The sequence below is a fragment of the Oryzias latipes genome, chromosome 17 (assembly GCF_002234675.1).
Source record: "Oryzias latipes chromosome 17, ASM223467v1".
Taxonomy (NCBI): domain Eukaryota; kingdom Metazoa; phylum Chordata; class Actinopteri; order Beloniformes; family Adrianichthyidae; genus Oryzias; species Oryzias latipes.
In genome coordinates, this window is record NC_019875.2 from 26,526,112 (window position 1) to 26,550,636 (window position 24,525).

The 24,525-nt window shown below is 39.7% G+C and overlaps 3 protein-coding genes across 3 annotated transcripts; all 3 read left to right on the forward strand.

Moving 5' to 3' along the window:
* Nucleotides 1-1,715: 1,715 nt before the first annotated feature.
* Nucleotides 1,716-2,492, forward strand: LOC100301624 (forkhead box Q1). Its single transcript, NM_001160467.1, has one exon. It carries the CDS (start codon nt 1,716-1,718, stop codon nt 2,490-2,492), a length of 777 nt encoding a protein of 258 aa, NP_001153939.1.
* A 1,133-nt stretch (nt 2,493-3,625) lies between these two features.
* On the forward strand, nt 3,626-6,442 carry LOC101168243 (forkhead box protein F2). Its single transcript, XM_004079376.4, has 2 exons — nt 3,626-5,253; nt 6,019-6,442. Exons 1-2 carry the CDS (start codon nt 4,308-4,310, stop codon nt 6,201-6,203), a joined length of 1,131 nt encoding a protein of 376 aa, XP_004079424.1. The 5' UTR covers nt 3,626-4,307; the 3' UTR covers nt 6,204-6,442.
* Nucleotides 6,443-13,247: 6,805 nt separating this feature from the next.
* LOC111949083 (forkhead box C1-A) lies at nt 13,248-15,394 on the forward strand. The gene has a single exon (XM_023965372.1). It carries the CDS (start codon nt 13,506-13,508, stop codon nt 14,919-14,921), a length of 1,416 nt encoding a protein of 471 aa, XP_023821140.1. The 5' UTR covers nt 13,248-13,505; the 3' UTR covers nt 14,922-15,394.
* The last annotated feature ends 9,131 nt before the right edge of the window (nt 15,395-24,525 follow it).

A 24,525-nucleotide genomic window follows, 5' to 3' on the forward strand; every position in this document is an offset into this window, starting at 1 on the left:
AGTTCCTTCATGTAGTTTTTTCGTCTTTATTATTTTGATAGAAATAAAATGTAAACATTCTAAAAGGTTATCAGATTTTTCTGAAAGCTATGTCTGTCTAACCTTGGCCCTGTCAGCGATCATACTTTTGTTTTTCACATGACTACAAGTCTGACTATGCAAATATCAGTGTCCTCACCCGCCAAAACTAACGTCAGAGCTACTGCACTAAACCTTTTTATTTGAAATCTTAAAATCAGCTTGTATTGTGACAGATGGAATTTTTATGGCTTGGTTGAAGGTGTTGTTGTTTTATTGTTCAATCAAAACTATATTTCATTCTGTGGATTTACACCAGTCGCTTGCCAAAACTGAACCTGTCAGATAAGACAGGTTTTATTTTAAGTGTCTGCAAAGAGGCGGCTTGTAGTTGCTTATTGTTTCCAAGGTGCCTAGAAACTTCATAACACTTGTGTAAATCAGACTGAGCAACTGAGGGAAACAGAGCTGCAAGGTCTTTAAATAAATTCAATTAAAACATCTACAAAAATGTCTATAAAGTAAATGTTTAGGGTAGAAGAGCATTCATTATTAGTGGTTTTAGTTTTTTAACTTAAAATGTATACTACATAGTTTTATCATTAAAAAGATTTAATATCTTTTTTGTTTTGTAATCTTTTGGATTAAATTGAAATGTAAAAGTGTTACAAGAAGACATCAAGATCACATTTGCATACTTAAAGAGGATTTAAAAATAACAAGGATCTTAAAAAATATATTAATAACAATAATTACGAGGCCGTAGCACAAAACGTAGTCTGTAATTAGAAAAAATGCCAGTGTGTGCAGAAAAATAGGCTGTGACCTCTATACAAGCTGCTGCTTGAAGTGAAATAACGAATATGTTTAATTTGGACTCTTTGTCACTGTGTGGTTTGCTTACACAAATACTCCTAAAGGGAAACTATTCACAACAGTGACTTCAGCCCAGCTTTGTTATCACATACAGCACAAACAGATCATTACTGGAAAATCAGAGCAGCCACACCAGAGCAAACACCTCAAAATAATAGGTTGCATAAACAAAGGTGAATATTTTTGGTGAAAATATCTCCATGCTATGAAAAAAAACTTTTTTTTTCCAAGTTAAAAATGAATATTTTTAATGATGCAACAAACTGCCATGTGTGTGTTCATATTGTGAAATTTTGACAGATATCTGAAGTTTTTTCTTTGGTATAAAGACCTTTCGTGGGGGTACCAAAAAAAATCCTCCCGGAACTTTTATTATGGAAATACACGCCCTCTGGCGTCTCAGGTAAAACAGCTTCAGGTGAAAACCACGTCAGGTGTCACGTCTGTCACAGATTAAACTACTTTGCAGAGTTAATGGGTGGAAATAAATACTATTACTTGTAAATGGGAATTTCAATTGATGGTTATTTGCCTCTTTTGTGTTTTATCCAGATAAGTTCTCGCTCTGTAAAGATGTTTTGTCCTCTTTTGAAATCACTTCTGGCCCCTCCCGTTGGGCTGGTCGTGAGGTGAGCTGGATAAAAGGTGCTGATAGCGCACCGTATAGGTAAGAGGAGCTTCGATGCTGTGACAGGTATGACTGCAGAGGCGCACTTCTTTGGAGAGACTCAAAAACACTTCGCGTCCTGACGCACAGAGAGCTTTACGCAAAGGACTCCACAGAGTTGAAGACTGAGCCGTGCTCCCAGATAGCAGTGAGGATGAAGCTGGAGGTGTTGTGTGGAAACTATTATGATACGAAACACCTGGAAATGTCTTGTGATGCAGAGGGGGCTGCCGTGAGATCTCCTGTCTGCGCAGAGGAAGAGCTGGGATCCGATGGAGACGTGGCCCACAGCCCCTCACCTGTCACCCCGTGTGGGAGCAGTAAGTCCAAGCCGTACACACGGAGACCCAAGCCCCCAATTTCATACATTGCTCTGATCGCCATGGCCATCCGGGACTCTCCTTCTGGACGTCTGACCTTGGCGGACATAAACGACTATCTGATGAAAAAGTTCCCGTTCTTCAGAGGCAGCTACACCGGCTGGAAGAACTCTGTCCGACACAACCTGTCTCTAAATGACTGTTTTCTCAAAGTGCTTCGGGACCCGTCCAGACCCTGGGGAAAGGACAATTACTGGATGCTGAATCCCCAGAGCGAGTACACCTTTGCTGACGGGGTGTTCCGGCGCAGAAGAAAGCGCATCAATAAAAGGTTCGGCAGAGAGCAGGAAGTTTCCGCGCGCGCAGAGGAGTCCTCGAGCGTCCACAGAACTGATCCGGGTCCCAAGTTCAGCAGCTCATTTGCTATTGACAGCATCCTCAGCAAACCGTTCAAAAGGGACTTGAATGAAGGACACCCCCCTCTCTTTCCCGCCGTCAGCTGGCCTTACTGCCCAGAATTCATGGCGCGTCATGCACCTGTTCCAGCTCCGTACTTCAGTGCGTCCTGCCATCTTTACCCAAATGCCTACAGCTCTGGGATGATTTCATAGACGGAAGACGCAACATTACTGAAGCAAATTCACAGACTTTTTCAACTTGAATCAGATTTTACTGTGTGTTTTTATTTTTATTTAATTTTTTTTAATCACAGATGGGTCTTTTTTCTATGAAAAGCTCACATCTCGTCTTTATTTAAAGCAGTTTTTACATTTTCGTTAAAAAGGTTACAGAACACATATTTAAATCTCCTTTTTACTTCATTGAAGAATCATTTTAGAATGTGCACTTTGTTCTTATTTTATTTTGTTTTTCCTTAAAAGTAACTTTGCAATAAAAAGTAACGAGCTGTAAATTGTGACTGTGTTTGCTTTTGTTACTTATGAAAACAAAATGTCCAAGCAGGTGTCCACAAAGAATGAGACTTCCTTGTTTTGACCTTAATCTTCAAAACTGAAAAGCCCTGGAGCCCTTTCATTGTTTGCATTTGCGGAATTCCCTGTTGTATATATTCCTGATGTGACATTTACATTTCCGTCACTTAAGTCACATCACGTGTGCAGGAAGTGATGCATCCTGGATGCGCTGAATCCAAATTTACATTAACAAAAGTTCTTTTTAAGTTTCTTAATGCTCAAGGAAATTTATTTTCAACCAATAGTTCATCCTGACATCCTGGCTTCAAGATGTAGTCCTGAATTTTTTGTATTTTATTGATTCTAATTTTACTGCTTTAAATATAAGGTTAATTTAAAAAAAATCAGGTTCACGACACTTTCTTTGATTTTTTTTTGTATCTCTTTACAAATGTAATCCTAGTAAGGCGCGCTGTGTGTGGTTTTGGCACGCTCCGATGGGGAAAGGAGCGATAATCTCAGATAACTAAAACTATCTTTTGATATAGAGCAACCATGTGGCCCATTGTGTTGTGGGATAAATGAGGTTAGGTTGATTTCTTCTGAAAAAAATAGTTTTGATTTAAACATTTAAACATATCAAAAAGAATTTTGGAGATTGCATGCCAGCTGTCAGGCAAGAGGTCTAGAGAAAGACCAAAGAGGAGGTTCATGGATGCAGTGAACGCAGACATGAAGGTAGCTGGTGTGTAAGTTTAGTGTTTCCCAACCCTGGTCCTCGAGTCACACTGACTGGTCCTGCGTGTTTGCCAGGTTGTTCTGCTTATGCACACCTGATTCAGCTCATCATCAGGCTCTGCAGAAGCATGACTATGACAGTCATCGAAGGCAGGTGTGTTTGAGCAGGGTTAGATTAAATAAATGCTGGACAGTGTGCCTCGAGGACCAGGGCTAGGAAACAGTTGAGTAAAGGATGCAGAAGACAGGGTTAGATGGAGAAAGCGGATTCGCTGCGGCGACCCCTGAAGGGAAAACCCGCAATGAAAAGAAGATGCGTAAAAGAGTCGTTAAAACGAGAGTACCTCTTAGCCATCGGAAATCGGTTATACAGGACATATTCATTTATTGTGAGTTCTGAAAGTTACAGGGGATATATTTTTCGTTCGGCTCCTTTGGATGTTCGCCAGATGGGGAGGGAGAGCTCCTTGCCAACAGCTTGGAAGGATTTAAGGGATGGGAGGGGGTTTGGTTGAAAGGAACAGACATAATTGAGAACTGAGGTGGTCCAGTTGGATTCGGCCACCTGTATCTGCGCAAGTTAAGACGGGGAGTGCTGTCTCCCCTCTCGTCTGGGATTACCGCCAGGCATAGACTGCGAGAGGAGAGAGCAGCGCGTGGTCTCATGTCACTGTTAGAAAGGTGCGCGTCTCCGACGGAAACCGTTATGATAGTGAACGGTAAAATTTCACTTTTAACTCGCAACACCGCTGGAATCTACCAACAAGCGCAAAAATGACGACCGAGATTCTGCAGCAGCATTTGGATCCGTCGGATCCTGAGCGCTCCAGACCAGCTGAGAGCGCAGCTCTTCTAGATGCTCACCGGGGGATGGAGAGCGCCCATGACGCAGCAAAAGGAAAACGAGGAAGTTCAGGTATGAGGCGCCCAGAAAAGCCTCCATACTCTTATATTGCTTTGATTGTCATGGCAATACAAAGCTCTCCGTCCAAAAGGCTCACGCTGAGTGAGATCTATCAGTACTTGCAGGCCAGATTCCCCTTCTTTAGGGGGGCATATCAAGGATGGAAAAATTCCGTTAGACACAATTTGTCCCTGAACGAGTGTTTCATAAAACTTCCCAAAGGACTGGGCAGACCCGGTAAGGGGCATTACTGGACAATCGACCCCGGCAGCGAGTTCATGTTCGAAGAGGGCTCTTTTCGTCGCAGGCCAAGAGGCTTCCGCAGAAAATGTCAATCTTTCAAGCCTCTGTACAGGATGGTGAATGGCGTCGGTTTCGGTGCTGCGATGGTGCCGCAGAACTTTGATTTCCAAACCCCCTCTGGCTCACTGGGATGTCATACCAGCTACAGTTTAGACTTGATGGGCAACACGGTTCCCAGTGGCTTTGAGGGACTCGGAGGAGGATACCACTGCCAGCATGTGTCCTCAAACTCAGGGTCAAACTACATGGCTGCGTGTCAGGCGGTCTCCAACTCAGACTATGGTCCGGACTACAGCAGCAGCCCCCAGCAGTCCTCCCCAGCGCTGGACGGCCAGTCGTCGTATGCAAACGCAGCCTCTCAGTGGAGCACACCGGGACTGTCCTCATACATCAAACAAGCACCTCTGGTTCCGAGCAGCCCAGACGCCGGGGCCGTGCACGCGAGCGGGTCAGGTTCCTCTTTGGAGCAGAGCTATCTGCACCATCACGCACGAGATTCATATGAAAGCACAGGTACATCGTTTGGATTTCAATCAATATTTCTGATTAACAAAGCAAATACTTCAGTTTTTAAAAGCAAAAAAAAAAAAAAAAAAAAAAAAAAAAAAAAAAAAAATACACGAATTTATCACATACGGGATCAATTAATAAACCAAAGACCCAAAAATGGTTGTTAACTTGCATTTGATGAAAATGAGAAGGAAAAAAAACACTTCTCCAAAGTCCACCTCTAATATTTCAACCAAGAAATTAAAAAAATCATGTAATAATGCAATGACAATAGCTATTTATATTTGTTATATGAATTTATGGTGTGGACATAAGAAACAACCATCTTACTTAAGGACGTAAAGCTTAAGGTCACAACTCTGAAGACATTAATTTAAGATCCTTTAATACTGATTTAAAACAGTTTTTATTTGTCCGCATTTTACATTTTTTATTCTGTGCTTTTTTAACCGTTTTCTTCCGAGAAGAAATATTTGCTAAAAAAGCTCTGCACATTTCTCAAAATACAATCCATGGTTCACGTGACAAATGCAAATAAAAATTTGATTCAGATTTTTAATATGTTTAATTTAGTTTTGTTTGAATATAATTATTCCAAAAATAAGTTTCTTGTCATTCATTCTGCATTGAAAGAAAAATATGTTGTCTTTTCATCCCAGTCAATTCATTGAATATTATAGTATGTTGCTTAAAAAAAACTTCAACTTCCTCATTAATTAAAATATATTTGTATATTTTTTGTCGGTTTTTGCTTTGTGTCTTTTTCAGTGGGATTGTCCCGATATTCCAGCCACGCCACTGCTCCTGCGCGCGACAAGGAGTTAGTTTTCAACCTGAATGGGATCACCTCTCTTCATCCCGGCACTGCAGGACCATATTATCACCAACTTTATCATCATCACCATCATCAGCACCAAAGCGTGTATCACGATGTGAAGCCTTGCGTCATGTGACAGGGGCAAACACAAGCCAACGCCAACAGACTCTTTCCCCGTGTGCGCAGTAATGAATGCAAACCTGCTTCCGGTTGGATAACGTGGGAAAGTTTCACAAGGACTTCATGTAAAAGCAAAACCCTGTCAATGTGTACTTTTGGTTTTACTGTCTTTGGTTCCGGTTTGTCAGAAACACTTGTAATTAATGAGATTGAAGTTTTTAATGCTATGTCGGAAAATAAACATTTCCTTATTCAGCTGTTGTTTTTTTCTCTTCAGAATCAAACAATGATGTAATCACTCTCGGCTTTTTTAGAGATATATTAAAATAGTTTAGATTAGACACTCTTACTAATTCATTTTTTATCGTTTTGAAGTCAATATTTATTTTATTGATGTTTTAATTGCAAAATATATAAATACAGGAATATTTAACATGTTAAAATATCCTTTCAATAGAGACTGTCATGGATTTTTATTTTTATTTCTACACTTTATATTAAAAACCATCACATGTTTTATAGCACAAAAGAATTTCATTGAGTTTCAGCTGCTCCTTTAACTTGGTTCGCGACTTGTTTGAGCATTTTTTAATCCTAGCGATCAGAACTCAGCAGGTTTGACGTTTTTCCGAGTCAATGTTGTAGTGCCATCTAGCGGCACGCGCGAGCAGCTCGAGATAACGGAATGTTTGAACAGTTGAGTGTCAAGTGATTTAGCCATAAACGATACAGAGGACGTTTTCTTTTAAATAAAGTGTAGGGAGGTTACCCCACATGTGTAAAATAAGGCAAAAGTAATTAATAAATATTTTTGCAGTCACAGTTTTATACTCAATAGCTCAGTCCTGTCTTTGCTGTCCATGGTCCTGAAAAAAGTACATCTTTTCTTTAGTACCTGCTAACATTTTAGCTCTGAAAGGTTACATAGTTTGATTGCATGTTCCTTATTTCTGGTTGTCAAAATCACTTTTACTGGATGGAACAAAAAGCAAAAAACAAATCTCAGGTGTGGTTTTGCTCTGCTGCATGCTTCTCAGCTGTCTTTGATTAGCCTGTCACACAAATCAGTCACATCTTTGAATCTGTTCATTCTTGTCAATCAACTGTAGCAAATATGGAAGTGTGGTGGATGTTTCTGTCCCTGAAACGACAGGTTTGTCCTTTCCATCATGAATCACTTCTTTTAGAGGGGTTGGCTTAGGTCCTTCATTTTCTTTTGGTCTATCCATGAAAGGAGGAAAAAAAAAACACACAAGATTTCCATTTCAACACAAATTTACTTTCTTTAAAAAAATACATCAAGAGTTTTAATAATTGCTTTCCTTTGGTCGTCACTCTTCAAGGTTGAAAATTTACAGAAGTAAAAGAAATACAGTATGATATAAAACATTTTTGTTACTGGATCTGGTTCCTTATGGCGCAAACATGGTGAATGGGAAATTACATACTCTTATAAAATAATTTTAATCTTCTTTGAGGGCCCAAAGCGCTTTACAGTCACATTCCTTCATCAACACACACATTCACACACACTGATGGCGGCTTAGTTGCCAAACACTGGCCCCAATTTTCAATTTAACAGGTCACTCCATTTACCTATTTGTAATTACAACAACAACAATGACAATAATAATAATAATAATAAATCTACTTTTCAGCTCTTCGAACTGCTTCTCCTCAGGAAACCCAAATCCACTCACAGTAGTTTCCTGATGAGCTCTCATAAAGGCCAAGTCTTCCAAGGGCTGCCATTCAAGAAAAGATAACACCATACTGGTCCCATTGGGGAAATGTCATTGTCTCAGCAGCATATTGGAGAACTTTAAAGTTTAGTTCAACAATGAAGACAGGTCTTGAGGTGTTTTGCTTCTTGCAAAATGTACAAAATATACTGTAAAATAAATAACATGAAAAAAGTGTTTAGAAATACACAGACTTTGAAAAGAAGTGAGACATAGGGATTGTATAAAGAGTTGTGGAGTTTAACAGGCATGAGAATAAATTACTTGTGAAATCTTTAACTCTATCCCAGAGGAGCTCCAGTCTACAGATACTGTTGGACCTCCACTGTCAAGTTTTGGCCAGCTTCCTCCTCCAACATACTTCTCCTTCCACAGTGTCTTGTCCCAGAGTCGGCCCTCCTGACCAACTTGTTTAACTTGCAACAGTTAAAGAAAATTGGAGCATTTAAACAGTAACAAAAACACATAAAAATTATTCAAACCTGAAAAATAAAAATATTTCACAGAAACATTTACACATTTTCTGATGAACAAACATCTCACAGGTGTAATCAATCTTCTAATCACTTTCAAGTGTGTTCACCAATCCTCTTTTCAGTGTTATCACTTATACTGTGAGAAATGGTTTTGGGTTTTTTTGTGCACTTTCATAGTGGACAGTGAAGGTACCCAGCTGAAATAATTCTGCAGCATCGATACTGTGAAATAAATGTGTGGGGGATGAGAGGTTGGAAGTCTGCAGCCTCTGACCCGCCAGGCCACAGAGAGGTGAGCACAAGGGTGAGTAAAGCAGACTTCATTTGTATGAGTGTGCACGCGACAGGCAGTTTAGGTGTGGGTTTAGTCCAGCATCAGTGTCAGACCGTGCTCCAACTCCGATGTTGGATTTTACGTTTAGTCTTTTAAACCTAGTACCGGACATTCATGGATATGCTCATCACCTCTGTAAAAAAAACTCATATTACAGCAGCTTTTACAGCTGAAGCAGCGTGGTGTTAGAAGAAAGATGGCTCTGGAGCCCCTTAATTCAATTCAATTCAATTCAATTTTATTTAAATAGCCCAAATTCACAACAACAGTCATCACAGTGGGCTTCGCACTGGTAATTTTAAGGTAAACATAAAATAGAAAGGATTATAAATGCATAGAATTGAATAGGATAATCCTAAAACTTTAACTAAACAGACTAAACTAAACTGGCATCCCTGCCCTTAGACCCTCCTTCCCAGTAAGGAAAAACTAAAAAATAAAAACGGAATCCGGAAAAAAACGAAGAAACCTCAGGTGCCAACATGAAGGAGGGATTCTTCCCAAGGACGAACAGGCGGTGTACCAGAACTCTTAGAGAAGAATTAGCTTATCTAACTCCACAACTACATATTTAAAGTCCAGCAAATGATCTTCATCCAGATGAAGTTGGGGGAAGGCTGGTGGCACGAGACGAGCCGGAGACAGGATCCACAGCCAAGTGTAGGAGCAGTAGTAGAGGCAAGCCAGAGACGAGGTACACGGTCAGGTACAGGAGCACGGATGAGCCAAATGAAATCTGGAAGCACTCCCACTCGCCAGGAAGGGAGAGGGAAAGAGGGACAGTACATGAATCGCACTGCACCAAACAGAGGCATGGAGTCTACTAAATGATGAATAATAATCAAGAATAGAGAAGAGAAGGAGAGTAGAAGTAGATGACAAAAGAGGACAGAACCCCAGTGCTCCATAGTTTCCCCAGCTTCAAACTTCTAGCAGCCTAGTGACAGCTTTATTGTTATTGTTAAGTTTAATTTCAAAAGAGTAACAGAAAGGTAAATAATCTCTGAATACTAACTAGTCTGACAATAAGCCTGTCCAAAGAGGAATGTTTTAAGTCTAACTTTGAATTTATAAACTGTGTCGGCCTCTCTTACATGAGCTGGGAGTTTATTCCATAAAACAGGGGCTTGGTGTCTGAAGGCTCTACTCCAACTATGCTTTTATAAATTCTAGGAACCACAAGCAGTCCTGCATTTTGGGAGCGAGTTTTTTAGTTCTTAAACTGAAACTGCAACCATTCCTACTTGCTGTGTTCTGTTACCGGAAGTTATTGTAAAAATAACAGAAAATGTTTGGCTCATTGATCCACAGACTATCCCATACTCCAAAAAAGAAGATTGAAACTGATCTCTTCTGCATTCAAAAACTGGTTCTTTACATTCCTTACAGCTGAGATATTTTGTTTGCAGTGCTTGACTTAACTCGGACAGTTTTTGGTTCTTTACATTGTTAGGAAATTGCAGCTGGATCACTCACTTTAAGTGCAGAACAGGCTAATAGGGAACCAGAGTTTAATTCCCAGGTTCATCCAGTGTGGGTCCTTGGGCTACTGCCCCATTGTGTAGCCGCAAAGGGGCCCAAGTCCGGGGGCCCCTATGCCAGTCCCTAGTCCAGATAAAATAAAGGGCCATGTTAGGAAAGGCATCTGGTGTGAAATTCTCTGCCAAAATTTACATGTGTGAATCAGTTTAAGCTGATTTGCTTTAGCGACCCCTGAAGGGCTACTTTACATAATTAGGAAAACCCCTGGATGCCTGAATTTATTTACAGCTATTAAAAAAATCATGCTTTTACTTTAAAGTAGATAAAAAGGTATAAGTAGGCATCAAGGAGTTAAACAAAAACATATGCTTCATGACTAAATGTAAAGACAAAATATTCATATTTAATCTCAATTTTCTTTTGATGAACTGGCAAACCCCACTTTTACTTGGTAGTAACATGGACCTAACAACCCGGAAATGGGAAGAAGCTGGAATAGAGGATAGATAGATAGATAGATAGATAGATAGATAGATAGATAGATAGATAGATAGATAGATAGATAGATAGATAGATAGATAGATAGATAGATAGATAGATAGATAGATAGATAGATAGAAACTTTATTAATCTCCCAAAGAGAAATTCAGGTGTCCGGTAGCAAAACACACAACCACACGCAATAAACAACAGTAAAATGACAGTTCACAAAATAAAATATCAGTTCATCGGGCAAGACGGATGGATGGATGGATGGATGGATGTATAGTTAAGACAGTTAAATGAGTATGTGCTTAAATTTCATTTCACAATAAACAAGCATCACATTTATGTACAGTCCCCCCCCCCCCCCTCGTTCCTTTCAATTGTATGTATGCATTTATTTATTTAGGCCCTTTTGCCACCACACAAGAAATGATCAAGCTTTTTTGGAAAGGCATATATATAGTTTTCTTGGAAATTGTAAATTGTCATTCATGTTATTTAAATCTACTGCTTTTAACATAATTCACTAAAGAGTCTTTTGTTTCGTCCTCGTGTGAAGAGTTTTTTTGCATTTTCATACGCAGATGGTCAATATTTGAATATCCTATTTCTGAAGAGTTTTCATGTTTGCTTGCAGATTGCATGTCCTGTATGTCAGTGTATTGTAATACTGAGACGTGTCACTAGGGGGCAGCACTCCTTAATAAATATTTTTTCCATTTAGGAATGTTGCAGTTTTCGGTTTAAAACCGAACAGTATGTTACATCTGTAAATCCAACTGTGGGGAAAGTGAATCGTTGCATCTTTATTGCGTACATTTGCCCATTTTTACGTTGAATGTCTCAAAAACGTGTGTTGAGCTAAATTTAATATATTTTAATATATATATATATTTTATGACATCTCACCAGTCATAGTCAACTTAAAGTTTCCCTTTTTAACAATACTAGTCATGAACACTAGAGGGAGGCCCTACACAAATATGACGGTAAATCTGGGCTTTAGTTCTGTCCTCTCCTCTTACTCCCTTTCAGACTCAGGGCAGCAACGATATGGATCTAAACAGGACTTTAATTTTAATTTTTATTTCTTCTTAACTTTAAATGTACCTCTTTCATTAACCAAGTCATTGAATAGTTATTTGGTTGAACCATCTGGCGTAGTATTTACAGACCTGAATAATATATAATACATTTAGTTGTTTAGGACTTTGTTTTTAGAAGAAACAATTACAATTTAACAGAGTCGGAATTTAGTTATAGGCTACAGTTAAAATGACTTGATTTCTATTAATAAAGGAGTGAACTCTAAATAAATGATAGCAGAAATGAGGGTTTTCCTTAGATGGTTACAGCCAGCATCCATATTGCACATTTTTCTTTTGTGTATTATTTTGACGCTCGACTAAGCCTTCCAGTGAGCCTCAGTCGAGAATGCTTTAAATAATGAAAAGCTGAGGAGGACTGGGTGGGCAGACTGTGGTATTAGTAAAAGGCCCGGCTTGAATTATGTAAACAGCCAAAGGGCGGTGGAAAAAGTTCATGCCCAGGTCCATGTAAGGAGAAACCGGCGCAGCGCTGCGGGCCTCCGCACGGACATTTAATTAAGACGCCCTGCGGAGGATTGGAACTGTAACTTTGCCTCACAATGGTCATTAACAATTTCATGCGTCGTCGCTAGGGCCGACGGGAGAACGCAGATATCGAGACTCGACTTTTTCTTTTTTGGTTAAAAAATAAGGCCTTAAATTCTTTGTAAGGCAGCTACGGCCTTTTATTTCTTCATGCAGATTTTAGAGATGATAAACGGCCCAGAAACTTGCTCAAAAGTGTAAACTGTAAAATAAAATAAATGTATATATATACATATTAACTCTGTTGAAGATAATTAACTAAATTTGAGTAAAAAGAAAGAAACGTATGAACTTTCTCTTTTGGCCCTATGGAAGCTTCTGAAATATTTGACGCCAGCGCGCTTGGGGGTGTCGAAGTCAGGGCTATTTGTTTCCTCGCTCGCTCGCCCGCGCGCGGATGGAGGCTCGCGCGCTCAGCACAAATTGTCTTTTAATTCCCGCAGTAATGTGATCGCGCTCAGACGCCCGCTGCGAGGGAAGAAGAGGTCTGTTCCTGCTTTGATCTCACCCGGGGCTGCTGGTTGTGGTGTTGACTTGAAACTGCCCATCAGAAGATGTGCAAATGCACCAAAGGCTGGCTTTTACCCCCGTGGGGTTGGAATCTTTTAATCTCTCAAGCAATTGATTAAGGCCACATTTATTTATTTATTTATTTATTTATTTATTTATTTATTTATTTATTTATTACCAATCGTCCAATCAATCCACTGATTGAATGATGCGATCGTGATCATTGTCCTCAACCTGCTCCGTCCTGTCTGCGGCTTTTTGGAAGGAGTGGGTTGGGAGTTCCAGCACCTCATCAAACGTACTTCCAAAAGTGTCAGTCGGCCCGACTTCCCATTGGACGACCTGTGCACTTTAGTGGGCGGGGCATCCCCGTCCCAACAGCAAAAAAAGAAGGAAAGAATTTAACTGCGCAGAAGTGCTGCGCGCTGACGGATGTCCAAAGTTTAGAACTTTTTCAATCAATGTGCGTCTCACATGGTCTCGAGGATGGGGACGGCTTAGACGGAGCAAACTTCTCCGTGCTCAAAACGTTCCCCTCTTTTTCTTCTCTGCGTGACGTGCTGCGGGGAGCTGTGATTTCACCGTCTTCAAAAGAGGGACACGCGTGGCGCGCGCTCTCGGCGTATTTTGGAGCTTTCCTCTGAGCGTGAAGTCATGCAGGCTCGATACTCCGTCTCCAGTCCGAACTCTCTGGGCGTCGTGCCGTACATCAGCAGCGACCCCAGCTACTACCGGGCTGCAGCCGGTGGGGGGTACACGGGTATGCCAGCACCCATGAACATGTACTCTCACGCGGCGCACGACCAGTACCCCGCCAGCATGGCCCGGGCGTATGGACCGTACACCCCCCAGCCTCAACCCAAGGATATGGTGAAACCCCCATACAGTTACATCGCGCTCATCACCATGGCTATCCAGAATTCGCCTGACAAGAAGGTGACCCTGAATGGGATTTATCAGTTCATCATGGAGAGGTTTCCCTTCTACCGGGACAACAAGCAGGGCTGGCAGAACAGCATCAGACACAACCTCTCCCTCAATGAGTGTTTTGTCAAGGTGCCCCGCGATGACAAGAAGCCCGGGAAAGGCAGCTACTGGACCTTGGACCCGGACTCCTACAACATGTTCGAGAACGGGAGCTTCCTGCGCCGGAGGCGGCGGTTCAAGAAGAAGGACGCGCTAAAGGAGAAGGAGGAGCGGCTGCAGAAGGAGCTGCCGCCGCGGCATCAGGGCCGGGAGCAGGAGCAGCCGGTGCAGGGCTCTCAGCCCGTCCGGATCCAGGATATAAAGACCGAGAACGGGACAGTCACACCGCCACAGGCCAACTCCCCCTCACTAAACACCGTTCCCAAAATCGAGAGTCCAGACAGCAGCAGCAGCATGTCCAGCGGGAGCCCGCACAGCATCCCCTCCAGCCGCTCTATCGTAATGGACAGCTCCGAGCAGCACCACGGGCAGGCCTCGACGCAGGGCTTTAGCGTGGACAACATCATGACCTCTCTGCGCGGATCTCCTCAGGGCGCGTCGGAGCTCAGCTCCAGCCTCAGCGCCTCCAGCAGGACAGGTATCACCCCGTCTTTGTCCCTAAACTATTCTCCCAGTCAAACGTCTGTCTATAGCTCACCCTGTAACCAAAGCTCCATCTCCACTACCTCCAACGCCACATATCATTGTAACATGCAAGCCATGAGCCTTTACGCTGGGGACAGAGCCAACCATCTGGCACCGAGCACCACCGTGGACGAAACGTTGCCTGACTACTCAATCACAACCACCTCATCCTCTCTGACCCACGCGAATCTAAATTCCGGCCAGGAGGGCCATCCCTCCCACCAGGGCAGGCTTGCCTCCTGGTATCTGAACCAGGCCGGAGACCTGGGCCACCTGGGCGCCTCTTACCCGGCACAGCAGCAGAACTTCCACTCAGTCCGGGAGATGTTTGAATCCCAGAGAATTGGCCTGAATAACTCATCTGTAAATGGGAATAACAGCTGTCAGATGTCATTCCCACCGAGCCAATCCATCTATCGCACTTCGGGAGCTTTTGTATATGACTGCAGCAAGTTCTGACCAAAAAAATAACTAAAATAAAAATTAAAAAAGCCTTAACCTTCCCCCACATCTCTGAACTGCCATTTTTAAAATCCCTTTTGGGCTGAGACAGAAAAACACAACAGACTTGATCTTTGCTTTTTTTAAAAAGAACAAATGTTACAACAGATATCACGTAAGTCTCTTTTTTGTTATTTTTGTGGCGTTATATGTAAAAGATGTGTCACTTTTTTGGAAGCTGTAAATTGCATATAGTAATTTATTTCTAAACTGTAGCCGGATATTATGGACCAAACACCCAAAAGTGTTTCTAATCTAAATGATCACAACTGTCCAAAAGCTGCTGCATTATCAGACTTTAAAAAAAAGAAAACATGGAAAAAGGAAGGAACGTAGCTTATATATCATCTTTTTAAAGATTCTTTATTTGTTGATAACTATTCTGAAGGATTTGTTTTTCTTTTAATAAATTGTCATTTTTTGTGAGTTAACGTGCCTCCTTTTTTTGAAGACATGAGTACAAGTGTTTACATTTTTTGACTAATTTTGTAGCAATAATTATTTAAACTTTGTGTAAAAATGAAAAAAATAATAAAAAATAATAGAACAGGGGAGTATTTTCCTATAATTATTTAAATAAGATAATATTAATTGTTGAGAAATGTATTTAAATTGGGTGAGATTGTTTTACGAAGCAGACCCCCCCCCCACACACACACACACACGCGCACGGCACAACTTTGTTTTGGATCGCGATGTGTGTTTACTGGCGAATACCAGCGCTGACTTAATTTCATACCACTCATTCCAAAAGTATTCCCGTTGTTCCCTTCAGTTTTGACGCTGGACTCGACTTGTTTGCGCTCCTGACCTGTGACGCTGACCTGGAGAAGGAGCTCATGTCTTTAATTTTTTTCATTCTACGGGATTTTATTCCCTGAAGCATTTCTTCATTTTATAGTATTTACTTTAAGCAATATCAAAATAAAACATCCCAATTTTTTAAACAGATTTTTCAAATATTTAATAGAAAACGTCTCGCTTTTATTCAAGATAAGATCAACTTTTGATTATATTTTTGCAACAAAATTATATGAAACCCCTTAATTTAATATATATATATATATATATATATATATATATATATATATATATATATATATATATAATATATATATATATATATATATATATATATATATATATATATATATATATATATATATATATATATATATATATATATATATATATATATATATATATATATATATATATATATATATATATATATATTATATATATATATATAATACATACACACACACAATTTAAAAGGCCACTGCCAATTTATTATCTACTAATAGCTGAATACTGCAGCTCTTCTGCAATGTATTTTTATGTAATATTAGTGATAATATTGTTATAATGGAGATATTTGTCAGAGTCTTAAAAAAACATTTGTCAACGTAAATAGAAATTTTGCTCATTAGTTTAAGTTTTTTTTAAATAAAATAATTCTATCTCATAAACTCTGAAATTGAAGAAAAAATGCACATGTTGGGATGTTACAGTTTTTAAAATTGTATTTTATGTTTTGAAATTATTATTTTATTTATCTATTTTATCCCCTGGTTGTATATATATTTTTTTTCTTTGGAGATGAAATAATTTTTCTGTGAAAGTCAGCAGTGCATAAGCGCGCCCATTAAAGCCAAGATCATTTTACGAATTGTAGGTCCAACAAACAAACGTCGTGTTAGCCCAAAGATTGATGGCTCTCTTGCAGAAAAAAAGAAAACAAATGGTCAGGAAGAAATAAAATTCAATCAGAGACTTGAAGCCGTTTTTCATGAGACGGAAACGCCAGAGAGGGAGACGGGGAGGTCAAAGAGCAGAATGTCGACCGCCAAGGCACCGTCAACAATGCAACAGAGCACAAAGATGAGGAGCGTTCCAGCAGATCCTAGACCATGTGTTTCTTAAAACATAGAATGTAACCTGCGCGCAAATAAGACGTTTTGATTTGAAACTGACATTTTAATTAGCTGGAGTCTAGAGTTTCCTCTGCAGGCCCTTGGAGTTTAATCTGTGCCACAAAATAATTTTTTATTCCACTTTCATTTCCCTTTTCAGAGGAGCAGATAACAGACTGTTTGTTTTCTTGTTTGTGCTCACAGCCAACAGCAGAGATGGTAAAGATAATCCAGTGCCACAACAAAACACACTCATCATCAATTGTTGCTCGCAGCTCTTTAAAACGTCTTCCTTCCAAAACATCTTATTTCAGGGCGTCCTGACGCGCAGGCAGAGCTCCTCTCCGGTCTGCGCGCAGGCTTCCCGAAGCGTTCCGCCACATTCCTGAAAACACGAACTTCCTTCACGCTTTTGGGTCAAATAGCAAAGACAAAAACCGCAGTGTCGGCTGCGTCTTTTCAAACTCGGAGAGTCAGGACTGCGCTTTTGATTGCGATTTGTTAAATGGGTGTTTAAAAAAAGAGATAAGACTGACACCACTTATGGTTTCTCACAGAACCTTAAGTAAAGCCAAAAGGGGGAAGCAACCAAAGCGAAATACTTGGACCGCTAAAGGGTAAAATAAAATTATCACAATTTCATGGATCTGATTTTACGCAAACGTGCCATAGGGCTACGAGCTTAAAAGTCAGGTCAAGAAAGTGGTATTATATTTCTTTACATTCGTTTAATTTCAAACCAGGTAGCCTATATAATTTATAATTTTTCAATCAATTAAAAAAATTAGTTACCAAAGGCCTTTTCTAAGAAGCTTTTCCCTCAAACTCAAAACAGTGCTGCACTAATGCATAACGTCGGACACGCGTATTTAAGTCATTCCATGTCCCGTTAAGTTTACAGGGGAGGGTGGAGAAAGAGGGGGCGCATAAATGAGCTGCAGGCTTGCTGAGCCCCTGCAGGCTGCGTGCACCTGTATGGCTGAGTGACCGCAGCTCACTCCATGGAAAATGCTGTGTTTTACCTCTAAGCCGCATCTGTTTCTAATTACGGGCTCATAGAGGCGATTTCTGTTTCTGTTCTGTCTGCTCTGCTGCAGCCAAACGAAAGGAAGGTTGGAGGTCCAACACTTGTCTCTCAGAGGGGAAAATAACCACCACAGCCCATTCTCCTGCCCCATATAAAAGCTTTTTTTTTTTTTTTTGTAGAAAATGAATTCTGAAAATACCCCAAAAGAGATTTGACGCTGTAATCAAGCAACGTCTTATAATGAAATGTAACAAAGTGGCACTGAAACCTGCGGGACAATGGGGGTAGTGTGAAGTTAAACCGGGGGGGGGGGGCGACCTGCGAGTAACCCCAATATTCTTGGCAAAATACCTTTTAAAAAAAAGAGAACAGAGTTGCCTTCAAGTTCCAATCCAGCTTTTCTGCAGCTCGGGCTCGGGCCGCGGTTTCAAAGTTTCAAACTCTTCAATGCTTCAATTATGCAGCGAAATATGAAATAATTCATTGTTGAACCTAATTTATGAAAATTAGTTTCAGGAAACGACGGACTTTGTCACAACAACAGGGAGAAACGTGCAAAACTTGATTCTATATTATAAGTAAAATTCCTTTTTTGCTTTTTTTTGGGGGGGGGGGGGGGGGTCTTTTAATTAATTATTTTGCGTTTAGACGCGTTATAAATCCTATCACTCCTTTTTAAATTTTAAACCACGTTAAAAAAGGACAATAGTTTAATCAATATGTCTGTAGCTTAATGTAATATATATTTTTTCAGTAAGGCCAAACTGCACTCGTATTGGCTCTCCTACCAGGACGCACGAGCGCATGGATCCATGAAGCAGACTCGCGGTCCAAACGCAGCCTCTGCTGTGCAGCAGGAGCGACTGAAGCTGAACAAACTTGATCTCTGGGTCCTTCCAGAGCCGTCCAGCTTCTGCCATTTGAGCCACAGTAGCAGTTGTTCGGGGTTTTCGCGGCTCTCATCTCATTTACAAGCGCGAGGCCGTGAAAATATCAACCACGCGCTCTGCAGGCCGCGACTAAATCAGGACTTCTAACCTTGTTTTTGTTCAAGCTTCTAAAATTTTTAGGTTATAAATTTACAAATGCAATTTCGATCCTAAAAAATAATATATTAATATAGTAAATAGTTAAATATATATATTGTCAGGGTTCTGACTTTTTCCTTAATAAAGAAAAGAACCACACAGGAGATGAGAACTTTTGACTTCTGCAGGAGAATCGGTCTGTGACAGCGCGAACTGTCACAGAGGAGTTAAGCCTTCTCCGTGTATCCAGTCTGGTTTTATTGGTGACCGGGGTTGATAACATAAAAGTAGGTCATTCAATCAGGCGGTAAACATCATATTCTTGTATAATCAGAACTTTTCAGGTCATTATTTTCTTACTGAAAGATAGAACTGAGACAATCATATTAAGGTGAAAATAGCGTGTAAGCAAATGATAATTACATAACTCTGACACCCCTCCCTTTTTATCATTTCAAACACGTCATAAGTAAACGCAGATAAATGGAAGGTACATACGTGAAACATGGTTATGTAATCATAAGAAGAGGCCATCAAAACATAATTTTTATTACATAAAAATATATGTATATGTATATGTAAAATATATTTACTTATCTATCTATCTATTTATGTGCAAGATATTTTATTTTAAAAATATCTTATATATATATATATATATATATTATATATATAATGTTTTAGTTAATGTGATGATTTTCAACTCAAACGTTTTTTAAAATAAAATATCTGTAATAAGGTCAAATTTAATAACACTAATCCTACTAGTATCGATAATAACTGTTAATTTGCAAGAAAAATAAATCAGAAAAATCAACATATTTCCTTGTTTTATTTGTTAAATTATGAAAAGATGCTTCCTGAAAAAAAGCACTGAGTGACAGTTCTGAATACCATCTTTAGTTAATTTAAGGGATGAAATTGGTTACAAGTTACATTACAGCATACTATAAAGTTGCTTATAAAATTGGATCCAACCTGAGAGATCTGTGAGACAATAAGCCTAAAACTGTAAAGGAAGCGATGCTGACAACGGCTTGACAGAAACCGCTGACGGCAGTTGGAATATATAAAATTCTGCCATTACAGTACACTTAAGCCAATATATTAAAAGCAGACAAGTCGACAGATTAAGTCAGAGATGACAACATCTGATATCGTGTTCGCAGAGGCGATGAAGTTATCTGACAAATCCCTGTTTTTGACAGATAAAGTGCTACTGCAGCTAATCACAGTGTCAACAAAAACCCTCTTCTGTGTCGGTCCTTCCTGCTTTGCTGACAGATTCAGCAAGTGGAGTTCAGATAAAGTTTGGAGACCTCATCATTAGTTGTTTGTCTGAGACCAATTTCTGTCATGGATTCCTTGCATCCACCATGGTGAAACTTGTTTTTATCAAGATTCAGCATCATTTTAAGCTTGAAAGGTGATCATGAAATAGTATTTTAAGAATTCTTTTCAGCTGTTGTTTTGTTTTCCCACAACCCGCTGCAGAAGGATGGACAATAAGAAACTGCCTGTGTGCGTGTTGTGTTCAATCCTGTTCTCATGTTTGAACCAGGCCGTAATCAGTCTCTGCATGCAGAAACGCAGGAAGTAGACATTTACCTGCAGCCCCTCCACCTCCTCAACCTCCACTGTACAACCCCCCCCCCCCCCCCGCCCCCTGTTTTCCACACACGCAATATGCTGCGCTGAAGAATTATTATGCAGAAAGAGGTGTGAGGTGAAACACGGGCAAGGAAAAACAAACTGCTTAAAAGAATAACACTGACCTCAGCCTCAACTGTTGCACATTTTTACAATTTCTGCAAACTTTTGGTTTATGTAAAACAGAACCACAGATGGAAAAGCCTATGGTCACCACGTAGATCCTACTGGCACCATAAATCTTGACTCCCGAGGCCTGAAATGGCATTAAAATGCAATAAAAGGCTGACGATTAAAAAGAAACCTGAGCCGGTCTTCGTGTGAAAAGCATTGCACAGCTTTCTGCAGTGATTCAGAGTGTATCGCTAATGTCAGCTGTCTGAGCTTGTGTCAACATACAAACTGCCCTCTGACCCCTGAGAGGAAAACCCTTTCCTTCTGACGCTCTTTTCAGCAGCCAGTTGTTTACTCTCCTGCTAGTTAACTAATTTGCTTTTTCTTTACCTGGTTCCACTGCATTGTAAAGAATATTCCATACATAAACAGAGAGGTGAAGAAAGAAGCTGAAAGAGTTTGTCAAGAATGCAAATGAGAGAAACTCTATCCAAGACCAGCAAGAAAGTCGATTTACCATCAAATGTCAGTGTTGTCACTTTCAAAAATGAAAAGTCAGCCAGTGCTCGTCCACTGCTGGGATGAATTCTGAACTTATCTGAGCATCTTCTTGAATATCTGTAGGATATGTGGGTGTGAGGTTGTGTCTGTGCACCATGAAGCAGCCAGATGGTGTTTGTGTGTGATGGCGAGCAGCGGCGATACAGCAGTGGTTCCTTTCACAGATCAGCACTTCTATCTCTGTTCCATCTCCAGGCTCCCTGCTCGTATAAACATCCCAAGTGCATGGGCCTCTGAAGTTTCTGCCTTTGTGTTTACAGTGAGAAGTCAAGCAAATACATGAACTTTAGGACAAAGAGAACTAGGATGAACAATAGTCCCAGATTGCTTAAATTATTTCCAGAGAGCGATTATACGTGTTCTATGCAAGTGAAAATTCCATGATATTGAAAGATGGGTTCAGCCAAAAAAGAAAAAAAACACAGTTTTGACATTTTGATTTTATTTTTAAATAGTAAAAATCTTGTTTTGTAGCTTGTTTTCCTCTCCTTTTTATTTCAGAAATTTTACAACTGTATAGTACAGAGTTTGATTGAGTCTGAATAAAGAAGTGAGGCTTCAGAACATGCTGTTCTGGAGACACACAGATGTTTACACACCATTCCACCAGATGGATAAACTCTTTGCAAAGGAGCAAATGAAATGTAGCATTCACTTTTGAAAATGGAGCTTTGGCTGAAATTAACCTCAGCAAAAAATAACCGTGAACATTTCCAATCGAACCCTCTTACAATGCTGTGACTCTGACATCAAAGCGCGCTTTGGAGCAATTGTCTCCCCCTGCTCCTTTCAAATTGCCCGTTTTTCAACTTTGGAAAGAAGAAAAATCCCCTGCACATCAAAGTCGGAGACAGAGAAAGTCATTTAGTCTTATCTTAATTGAGCTGCAATTTTAATAATGATCTTACACATTGGGACCAAGTAGAAGAGGAGGAGCTGCGGGAGGAGAGACCAGTTCGTCCATGCTCCACTGCTCCACGCTGTCTAATCTCAGCTCCAGACATGTCATTGGCCAGTGATTTATGATGACCTAATGTTTTGTTTACTTCATGGTCATAACAGGCAGGCGGATTGCATAGGGCATGCGGTATGGGGAAACATGAAAGCACTGGTGCTGCTTGGAGTACCGCAGTCCCCGGCAGTTCACAGAAATAAACAGCTGCGTGTTTCTGCCACCTGGAAGAGCACAGCTTTCAAATCGCAGCCCGGAACTTCTGGCCACTCAGGAGCCTACAAAAGTCCAAGGTTGTGTGCTTCACTGCTTGTCATGACATCACCATCAATCTGCATCATAGAGGTTGTTCACTTAACCTAAAAAAAAAAAAAAGTCCCTCCAAATAATTGACTGGCCTCAGCCGTATAAGAGTGTAAACACATGTGGTCTGACAACTACTTGACAGGTCAAGAGTCTAAGTCAGTCCACTTTTAGACATCCTGGATTCAGCTTCTGCTGCTTTTCTGGTGTTGAAAATGAGAGGATTCAAACAGACGACGCAATCTACGAAGTGCTGCAACTGCAAAAAAAAAAAAAAAACAACAACCCAAAACTGAATGATTTATAAATAATTTCAATTCAAGTTTGCTTCATCAACGAGGATGTCGAACTGAGACAAATCTGCTCGCATTTACGTTTCCTTTTGATTCTTGCACATGCCTCGTCCTGCATATCTGATCTCAAAGAAGTGCCTCAAGTGTCTTTTCTTTCAAAGCAAGACGGAGAAATATTTGCAGGGTGGGGGACATGTTGGCGGACAGTATAAGGCCAGCAAGACAGGGGCCGTGTCTTCTCCTGCTGCGAGGGTACATAAAGGTTTCACCTTTCTGATGCGGGCAGTGAAGACGCTGCCAGCAACGCGCGTTTCATTTTCAGCTGCAGTCATAGGATCAAGATCTTACAACATGAGCTTCTAAACAAATTTATGGTGTTTTTTTAATTACAGCCAGAATATTAAAAAAAAAAAACATTTTAAGGTGTCTTCCATTTCTTAAAAAAAAAAAAAAAAAACTTTATGATTTAAAATTTTGACCAAATATAATAAAACTTTCATGCTGCTGATACTTAATATATATAAGTATACGCCATTTTAATGATCCCTTCTTGTAGGTAAAAAAAAAAAAACGATTGAAAAAACAATACAAATGAATCTGGAAATTGGAGTTTTAAAACATATGTATTGCCTTCTAAAGAGAATGGAACTCAACTTTGTTAGAAACAGAATAAGCATAAAAATGCATAAAGTGTTAAGGTTTAAATGATTGATTTCAAGCAATTTCTGCAATATAAACAAAATATAAAAATACAAATGTATTAAATCTCAATAGTAAATCAATTCATCAGTTAATAAAAAAGATGCCATCTCTTGACGCTATATTTGCTTCTAAGCATACGTAGACATATTTGCACTTTTACATATATAGTACACACACGACACATTGAATCCATTAAATATGGTTGTCAAATAGTTTGATTAATCAAATAATGCCAACTTTTACTCTTCATAAATTTAGAAAAAGGGATTTTTTTTCAAGGTAATTCAGAAATCTTGTGTTTTGATTATAGAAGAGCAGAAATATCTTGTTTTATGTAATAAAATAACATTTTCAAATTGGTGTTAAAAGATAAAACTCAAAAGCATGAATCGAATATTTTAACCATACTCTTTGTCAGTCTGTGTAGGACAGGGGCAACATATATTAATATAACATTTAAAAATGGAAATATATAAGATTATAGCCTTTTAGGCTCATTTCTATCTTTAATTCCATCTCTAATTTCTATATTTATTGCTTTAATTTTGTCCAAATGTGGTGATGGGGTCTATTTTAACTTATTACTGGTAATGAAATTTTCAATTCAACAATGAGATGATCATCCGTCAGCAGAGGAATCATCCATCTAACATCCTCTAAAATGAACTTCTTTATAAAGGATGAGATTCTGGTGCTAAGTGAGTTTTAATCGACACAAGCCTTAGTGAATGATACAAAAGACGTAACAAGTTTCAAATGAGTTAAAATGAAAGCCTACATATGTTGATGCATGCAAAACTGAAAACAACTCTAAAACGCAACTTTCTTGTCATCTACATTGAGCTATCAAAACTATTTTCTTTACAACTGTCCAAGATTTTTGGTGAACTTATTCAATTAAGTTCGGTATTTTAGGATTTTATTTCTGAAAGTTAGTTACCCCTCCGTGCTGCATCTGCACTGAAATATGAAACACTCTTTTTTGTCTATTACTTGGCCAAAATATAGTGAAGCTA